The following is a 9789-nucleotide window of genomic DNA, read 5'->3' on the forward strand; positions in this document are numbered from 1 at the left end:
GAGATTTTGGGCACTTAAGCATACATGCTCAGCGCTGGTTTTCAAGTTGCTGAGTCTGGGACTTGAACTGAACAGTTGGCCATAAGGGATTCAGCTGCTGTAACTACTATGCCACCTGCTGGATTTAGAGATTGATAACTTGAGTTTTTTGGTACTGAGTAAATATATTTCTGGTTCAAAATACTTGCAATAATTAAGCAGCATGTTATTATTATTTTTTTTTGAGAGGTTTTTCGCTATAGGGTGCGTGTGCTCGCCAGACAGACAGAGACATAGAGACAGAAAGCGAGAAATCACCCCCCAGGGGGGATGGTCACGCCGCAATCCCTTCTCCTCCATTCTCCTCTCAGGATCTTGGGCACAAACACACACGTGCCCGGTGAGAGTTCTAAGTCACCGGGTCTGAGACGCGAACTGCAGTCAACTACGTGGGAGTCCAGCGACATAGCCATTATGCTAACTGCTGGTTCCAGCAGCATGCTATTTTAGTATTTATACTGAAAGTTTTTAAAATAGACTAAAAACTTACAACTATAATTCTATAAATAAAATTAAAATTGTCTATGTATTTTAATAAAAAGACATTTGGTAGTTAAATACTACTGTCAATTAAACTGATGAACTTTATTGGGGTTAAAACTATAACAAAGTTCATCCTAAAACATTTTGCAATGCAAAATTATTCCACTCAAGGAGTGTTTAATAATTTGAATGCTAGGAATTACAAGCAATTTTCAAAAGCAGAGACTCACATTCATAAAACTTTATACATCATTTGAACTAACAGACATTTATACTACTAAAATCAAACATGCATCACCTCCAATTTCATCATGATTTTATATATTACAGTATTTAACACCATTCTTCATCACTATATGAATTTTATCATACACTTGCACCATTCTCCTTGGATTTCTGATCTTTGTCTTCATTCTTTACATTATCCTATAAAACAACAGACAAGAAAAAAAGCATTAAAAAAAAGGGGAATGGTTTTATCTTCCTGATGTTCAAACTCAACTCTGTTTTTTCAACTTCTTCAAATTAAACTCTGTTTCTTAAAGAAATACAAATAAAATTTGCTTTAAGAAGTCTGAACATGGGGAACCAGCAGTTAGTGTAATGGCTGTGTCGCTGGACTCCCACGTAGTCGACCGCGGTTCATGTCCTGGACCTGGTGGCTTAAAACTCACGCTGGGCCCATGTGCGTGCGTGCCCAAGATCCCGAGAGCAGAATGGAGGAGAAGGGATTGCGGTGTGACCATCCCCCCTGGGGGGTGATTTCTCGCTTTCTGTCTCTATGTCTCTGTCTGTCTGGCGAGCGCACGCGCCCTATAGCAAAAACCTCTCTTAAAAAAAAAAAAAAGAAGTCTCAACATGGGGCTGGCAGGTGGTGTGGTGGTTGAAGGCACAGGATTCTCACATGATTGACAGCGGTTCAAGTCCCAAACCTGGTGGCTTGCTTTCTCACTTTCCCTTTCTCTCTCTCTGGTCAAATCAAAAAATAAAAATAACAAGTTAAATTAGTTAAATATTTAAAAAAAAAAAAAAAGAGAGAGAGAGGAGTCTGAACACATACATGTATTCTTTTCCTTTTTTTTTTTTTTGAGAGGTTTTTGCTATAGGGCGCGTGTGTTCGCCAGATAGACAGAGAGACAGGAAGTGAGAAATCACCCCCCAGGGGGGATGGTCACGTCGCAATACCTTCTCCTCCATTCTCCTCTCGGGATCTTGGGCACACACACACACATGCCTGGCGTGAGTTTTAAGCCACTGGGTCCGGGACATGAACCACGGTCGACTACGTGGGAGTCCAGTGACATAGCCATTATGCTAACTGCTGGTTCCTGACATACATGTATTCTAACTAAAGTTTAGGAAAATATAATCTCTTGGGAATTACTTCTGACTAATCTCATAAAGCAGAGAACGCTATTATTTTCTTCTAGAAAAGAACACCAGAAGCTTGATAAAATTAAAAATGCAAAAACTAAGGACCAGCAGTTGGCATAACGGCTATGTTGCTGGACTCCCATGTAGTTGACCATGGTTCGAGTCCCACACTGGGGGACTTAAAACTCACACCAGGTGCGTGTGCATGCGTGCCCAAGATCCCGAGAGGAGAAGGGATTGCGGCATGACCATCCCCCCTGGGGGGTGATTTGTCACTTTCTATCTCTCTGTGTCTGTCTGTCTGGTGAGCGTATGTGCCCTATAGCAAAAACCTCTCTCTCCAAAAAAAAAAAAAGCTGGGTCCCACATATCTAACTACGCTTAAAAATCACTCCAGGTACAGAGAAGAGTGGAGAAGGGACTATGTGACATGGTCATCCTCCCCCGACCCAGAGGATGATTTCTCACTTTCCATTTCTCTCTCTCTGATCAGTACATGCACCCTATAACAAAAACTAAAACCTAAATGAAAAAAATTAAAAGCACAATATTTCTTTTTATTTTAAAGGCACAAAATTTCTAACCTTCTTGAGGACAGTGTGGATTTCATCCATTACTGTGGATAAGTTTCTGATTGTCTTATTCAGTTGGTTTTCAAATTGCAAATTCATGTTTTCTGAAATCTTTAAGCTTTCTTGTAACTGACTAAGGTCCTTCTTAACATCTCTTAGTTCACCAGAAAGGCTTTTGTTGGAATTCTCCAAATTTAATATAGTTTTTTCATCTTCATCTGTTAGAGAAAAAAATCGAAATTTCACCATTTCATCTTGTAAAATTTCCAATTAAACATTTAATCAATATTTAAGCTATGAAAATAAAAAGCTGATACAATTCCATAAATTGGCCATAATGTCAATTTATTACTTATAATACTGCTGCCATACTAATTTCATTTAAATTAGTGTTATTTCGGGGTCCAGCAAGTGGCATGGTGGTCAAGGGCACTGGACTCCCCACATGGCTGACTGAGATTCAAGTCCTGAACCTGACAGCTTGCTTTCTCTCTTTTCCTCTCTCTCACTCTGTCCCTCTCTGGTGAAATAAAAAAAAATAAAAAAGTTAAATAAAATAATCCTTAATAAAAAAAAATGTTATTTCTAAACCTAGGTTACATTTTTAGTGGATTATACTGACTTTAAACTGGTAAAAACTAAATGAAACTAGAGGGTTCAAAGGAGATGTAATAGAACAACAAATATAACAGAATGCAGTGAAGAACTAAATTCTTAAAAATCTAATTGATTTTATAACCTGAAACAGAAATAGCCAAAAGCAAGGTCACATATGTGCCTACACTAAAACACACACTCACATATATAAGTATATATACATAAAACGTATATATGAGTATTTATATATGTGTAAAAGGTACGTGTAAGTGTGCATACATACACATATAAATCCCAACAGTATGGCAGAAGTACCAATATATCCAATGTTGTCCTTTACCTGTTTTTTCTTCTAGTAATTGCAGCTTCTGTTCTACTTCAGCTCTTACTTTTTCACTTTTCTCTAATTTTTGCAAAAGGCTTCCTACGTCTACCATGGCACCATTGTATACAATGAGGCCAACATTTTCTTCCACATCCTTCAAGTCCTGTTTTACTGTTGGGGTTGGAAGTAACAACCTGTTTCCTATAATACAAAAAGAAAAAAACAAACAAACATATTTTAGTATGACTTTTTCCTTTAATGAGAAATATGCAAACCTTAAAATAATATACTAAAAAAGTACACTCAAACCTAACATATCTTCCTGCAATGATTCAGATTCTTCATGGTTTTCTTCATCCTTTGAAGTGTCTGTTAATTTTCGGTAAAAGCAAGATTCACGCAGCACTACTTTATTAAGAAGCTTTTTTACCTGTTATATAAACAAGAAATTTAAAAGAGGAAAATGTTTTTATATTATCCTAGAAAAACTGTGTTCTAATTTTCACACACAATGAACATTGATGGAAAACGTTTCTTAAGTATTCACTTTCTCTTTTTGGGCACACAGGCACATACATGTGCCCAACGGGCTTTTCTTTCCTTTTTTTAAAAGAATTATTTGTTTAGAGACCAGCAGGTGGTACGGTGGTTGAGGGTGCTGGACTATCACGTTTTAACTGTGGTTCAAGTCCCGGACCTGGAGGATTGCTTTCTCACTTTCCTTCTCTCACTCTCTCACTCTGTCCCTCTCCATAGTCAAATTTTAAAAATAAAGTTAAATAATATTAAAAAAATAAAAAAAAGAATTCCACCAAGTCATCTGCTGGCCCCCCAGCTTGTCTTTCAAGCTATGAGATCCAGGACTCAAACCCTGTAGTCAGTCATGAGAGATTAACTTGCTTTAACTGACTCCATATCACCTGCTGGCCCCAAAGATGTTTAATTATAGCAGTTTGTAATTCCGAAAAAAGGCAATTTCCACTACCAGGGTCATAATTATGTCAATTATGGTATATCTAGTAGGGTCTTCAAAAAGTTCATGCAAGTGTGTATTATGAAAAAAACTATAGATGGAGGCTGGCAGATGGCATGGTAGATGAGGCATTGGACTCCCACATGACCAAATATGGTTTGAGTCCTGGACCTGGCAGCTTGTTTTCTCACTTTCCCTTTCTCTCTCAATGGCCAAATTAAAAAATAACAAATAAATTTTAATAATTCTTGGGGAAAAAAGAAAAAAACATTGATGATTTCAAGTTTCTTTTGTGCCAAAAAAATGTTCATAGTTTAAATAATTTTTTCACAAACTTTTATTCTTTTTTTTCCTTGGAGAGGTTTTTGCTATAGGGTGTGTGCGCTTGCCAGAAAGACAGGGAGAAAGAAAGCGAGAAATCACCCCCTAGGGGGGATGGCCATGCTGCAATCCCTTCTTCTCCATTCTCCTCTTGGGATCTTGGGCACGTACATACATGTGCCTGGTGTGAGTTTAAACCACCAGGTCCGGGACGTGAACTTCGGTCAACTACATGAGAGTGCAGCGACATAGTCATTATGCTAACTGCTGGTCCCTTTTTTTTTTTTTTAATGACAGATTTTTGCAGTAGGGTACATTTGCTCACCAGGGACAGAGAGACAGAAAGCGAGATGTCACTCCCCTGGGGGGCAACCACACCACAATCCCTTCTCCTCCATTCTCCTCTTGGGATTTTGAGCACACATACACACATATGCACCTGGCATGACATTTAAGCTCCCTGGTCCAGGACTTGAACCATTGTGGACTATGTGGGAGTCTAGCTACATAACCATTAAGCCATCTGCTGGTCCCCCATTTTTCCACAAATTTGAAGTCTCTTTATATATAATGAAATACTAAACAACTATGAAAACAATGAGGTAAGCCTCTATGTCTCTTCTGATTTTCCTTTTATTTATATTTCTTTCTTCCAAGAGCAAAGTAAACACACAACAACCATAGTAGGGTTTGGTGCCATACTCCCATTTCATCTTCAGCAGTCCCAGATCATGGGAACATGCATGCAGGGAGATCTTCGGACACAAACTCAAAACATTGCATTCCACATGGGTCAGCCTCAGAGAGCACCATATTTTACACTCTGCACCACTTTCTAGCCCTTCTTATTTATTTTCACTGAAGAATACCCGTAACATATAACTGGATGCAAAAAGGTACCACTCAATTAAGTATATTTCATGTTTTGTTTATAAAAATGTTACTAGGGCTGGCAGGTGGCATGGTGGTTAAGGGTGCTGGACTCCCACATGGCCGACCATGGTTCAACTCCCAGACCTGGAAGCTGGCTTTCTCTCTCTCTCTCTCTCTGTATCTCTCTTTGGAAATATTAAACACAGGAATAATACAGTTATATAAAATTATTCTTTTTTTAAAAAAGTTACTACCAGGGCCAGCAAGTGGCATAGTGTTTAAGGTGCTGGACTCCCACATGGCAGACCATGGTTCGAGTCCCAGACCTAACGGGCAGATTTAGGTGTGTGCCCCAAATCCCAGGAGATGGAAGGGAAGAGACTGCAGCACAGCCATTCCCCAGAGAGAGGAGATTTCTTACTTTCCCTCTCACTGTCGCTCTGTGTCTCTCTCTAGTGAGTACACATGCCCTATGGCAAAAAAATGAAAAATGCTAATATCATACATATCTTTGCTTTAAAAAAACTAATGAAGGTTATATATTAGTCCTGAGGACTGTTTTCATTGCCTAACAGCTCCTGTGATTGGCAGAAAGAGACAGTGATAGAGAAAGGGAGAGGAGAAAGGCTCTTCCCTCACACTGTGATTCCTTCAGTATTTATCCTTCCTGTCAGGATTTTGAGCACATATACAAACACATGCACCTGATGAGTCTCTCAAGCTACCAAGGCCAGGTTTGAACTATAATGAGGCATGTGGGTTTCCACTCACCAGAAGGCAGTGGTGCTGACCCAAGGGAGAAGAAACTTTTACTTTATACATTTTAGTATAGCTTGACTGTTTTTTCTTTCTTTCTTTCTTTCTTTTTTATTCTTGTTGTTGTTTATTGAAAGGATTTTATGACAGGCCAGAGGCTGGCACGGTGGTTAAACATGCTGGATTCCCATGTGGCTGACCATGGTTTGAGTCCCAGAGCTGGTGACTTGCTTTCTCACTTTCCCTTTCTCTTTCTCTCTCTCGGTGAAATTTAAAAATAGTAACAAATGGAATCAAATAAATAAATAATTCTTTAAAAAAGAAGAGAGAGAGATATTTTGATATAGGGTTCGTACACTAGCCAGAGAGACAAGAGACAGAGACAGGAAGCGAGAAATCACCCCCCAAGGGAGATGGATGGCCACGCCACAATCCCTTCTCCTCCTCCTCTTGGAATCTTGGATACAAATGAACATGTGCCTGGTGTGAGTTTTAAGCTACTAGGTCAGAGACATGAACTACAGTTGACTATGAAGTCCAGGGATGTAAACATTATATCACCTGCTGGTCCCTTGCTCAATTGTTTTAAAATCAGTATGCGTTTTATTGTTTTTATGCATCAAAAAGTTAATTAAAATAAAAATGTAAACTTAATTTAATTTCAATCTATGGAATAAAATACTATTTATTACCTTTTCTTTTGAAAAGGCAGCCTTTTCAAAAGTTACTAAAAAAAAATGCTTTCATTTTAAATATTTTCAAGATGGATTAATTACCTGAGCACGAGAAAGATGAAGACCAAGAGTATAAAGTATTTCTTCCAAATCTTTTTCAAGTAGATATCCACAATGGCTTTGATCAAAATAAACAAAAGCCATCAAGAGATCCCTGTTAATTGTGATCATCTGAGTCTTTTCTTTTTCCTAAAGAAAATACAGAAGTAGAACACATAGTATACAGTTTTTTATCCCTGAAAAGCAAGAAATTGAGAATGGGTCCATATATAACAGCAATGTGGAGAAACTTTTGTTTTATAATTCTTAAAATTGATTTATTTGGTATGTAAAAATAGGACAAAAAAAAAAAATCAGACATGCTGGTGGTTATCTTGCACAGTCACAAACAGTGAAAAAATAACTGCCTCAATTTTGTTTAACGGTATTATATAAGTATTCAAGGACTAATAAGCTTCAGGACTATGCTATATTTAACATTAAGTTTGAATGATGGAAAATATGGAAATTGTGACATTACAAAATGTAATATATCCAATATATTATAGCCAGTAAATACCTTATCTTTAGAGGGCCGTTCCTTGCAGTACCTGTTGATATCTCTTTTGTCTTCACGTTTGTTCATTTCTTCCTCATCACGATCTGTAAAATATAATATCATCAAAAATTTCATTGAAACAGACATTTTCAGTTATTGTAGAAAATGATAAACTGGAGGGACCGGCAGGTGGCATGGTGATTAAGGGCACTGGAATCCCACACGGACGACTGTAGTTCAAGTCCCAGACCTGACAGCTTGGTTTCTCTCTCTCTCTCTCTCTCACCTGGCAGCTTGCTTTTTCTCTCTTTTCTCTCTGTCCCTCTCTGGTCAAATTAAAATAAATAAATAAAAGTTCAATAAATTTTTTTTTTTTTGGAGAGGTTTTTGATATAGGGCACATGCGCTCGCCAGACAGACAGACAGAGACAGAGAGATAAAAAGCGAGAAATCACCCCCGAGGGGTGATGGCCACGCCGCAATCCCTTCTCCTCCATTCTCCTCTCAGGATCTTGGGCATGCACGCACACACGCCCGGCGTGAGTTTAAGCCACCGGGTCCGGGACACGAACCGCTGTCGACTATGTGGGAGTCCAGTGACATAGCCATTACGCTAACTGCTGGTCCCAAAATTTTTTAAAAAAGAAATAAAATTTACTATAGGGACCAGCAAATGGCCTAATGGCTACATCATTGGACTCCCAGGTAGCTGACCACAGTTTGAGTCTCAGACCCAATAACTTAAAATTCACACCAGGGCACATGTGCGTGTGGCGAAAATGCGAAGAGAAGAATGAAACAGAAGGGACTGCAGTGTGGCCATCCCCCCAGGGGGTTATATCTCACTTTCTGTTTTTCTGTCTTTCTCTGGTGAGCATCCTACAGTGAAAAAGAGAAAGTGAGGGTGGGAGGAAGAGACAGAGAGAGAGAGAAAGAAAGGGGAAGAAAGAGAGAGAGAAAGAGAGAAAGCAAGAAACAAGAGGAAGAAAGAAAAAAAGAGAGAGAGAAAAGATACAAAGAAAGAGGGAACCAGCAATTAGTGTAATGGCTATGTTGCTGGACTCCCATGTAGTTGACCGCGGTTCGTGTTCCAGACCCGGTGGCTTAAAACTCACACCAGGCGCGTGCGTGTGCGTGCGTGCCCAAGATCCCGGGAGGAGAAGGGATTGTGGCGTGACCATCCCCCCTAGGGGGTGATTTCTCGCTTTCTATCTCTGTCTCTCTGTCTGGCGAGCGCACGCGCCCTATAGCGAAAACCTCTCCATAAAAAAAAAAAAAAAGAAAGAAAATGAAATTAGGGCCAGTGATGGCATAGTGGTTAGTGTTGGATTCCCACACAACTTGACCATGGTTTGGAAATCACAACAAATAAATTCATGTTTTTTTAAAAAATGAAAATGAAACTACCTTTCTGTTAGAAAATATTTTTGGGGGGGCCAACAGATGGCATGGTAGTTAAGATGCTGGATTCTTGGTTCCAGCAGTTGGCATAATGGCTATGTCGCTGTACTCTAATGTAGTTGACCGCAGACCTGGTGGCTTAAACTCATGCCAGGGACGTGTACGTGCATGTCCAAGATGCTGAGAAGAGAATGGAGAAGGGATTGCAGCGTGGCCATCCCCCCGGGGGGGGGTGATTTCTTGCTTTCTGTCTCTCTGTCTTTCTGGTGAGTGCACACGCCCTATAACAAAAAACTCCTCAAAAAAAAGAAAAAAAAAAAAAAGGAACTAATCCTGCTAACTCCTTGATTAGCCCCTCAAACTGAGACAATACACTGTCATTGTTTATTACACCTAGTCTGTGGTTGGTTGGTAGGTTTGCCTTTTCGATTTCCGCCAGAGCACATATGCTTGCCAGAAACAGACAGAAAGGGAAGGAAAATGAAAAATCACCCACAGGTGTTGGGGAATAGCCATACTACAATCCCTACTCTTGGGATATTTAGGCTCACATACATTACCTGGGTGTCCTTCAAGCTGCTGGGTCTGAAACTTGATTTATGGAGTCTGTCATGGGGATATAGTACCTTAACCATGTCACCTGTTAGCCCTAGTTTGTGGTACTTTTTCTATTTGAGAGATTTTTGCTATAGGGCACATGTGCTTGCCGCAAAGACAGACAGAAATGAGAAATCACCTCCCAGGGATGATTTCATACCATAATCCCTTCTCCTCCATTCTCCTCTTGGGATCTTGGGCATGTA

General features: G+C 39.5%; 1 protein-coding gene across 3 annotated transcripts in view; it reads right to left on the minus strand.

Annotated features, from left to right (window-relative positions):
• Positions 1–603: 603 nt before the first annotated feature.
• CCAR1 (cell division cycle and apoptosis regulator 1) overlaps positions 604–9789 on the minus strand; it is a 76391-nt gene continuing 67205 nt past the window's right edge. For all 3 annotated transcript variants that reach the window (XM_006148937.3, XM_027772046.1, XM_027772045.1), the window contains exons 20-25: positions 7607–7689; positions 7090–7236; positions 3700–3820; positions 3406–3591; positions 2481–2686; positions 604–948 (exon numbers count right to left, since the gene is read on the minus strand). In XM_006148937.3, coding sequence (XP_006148999.1) covers positions 889–948; positions 2481–2686; positions 3406–3591; positions 3700–3820; positions 7090–7236; positions 7607–7689 — 803 coding nt within the window. In that variant the 3' untranslated portion in view covers positions 604–888. The remainder of the gene's footprint in view (positions 949–2480; positions 2687–3405; positions 3592–3699; positions 3821–7089; positions 7237–7606; positions 7690–9789) is intronic.

This window comes from Tupaia chinensis, unplaced genomic scaffold, assembly GCF_000334495.1.
Source record: "Tupaia chinensis unplaced genomic scaffold, TupChi_1.0 Scaffold000250_1, whole genome shotgun sequence".
In the NCBI taxonomy this organism is placed as follows: domain Eukaryota; kingdom Metazoa; phylum Chordata; class Mammalia; order Scandentia; family Tupaiidae; genus Tupaia; species Tupaia belangeri.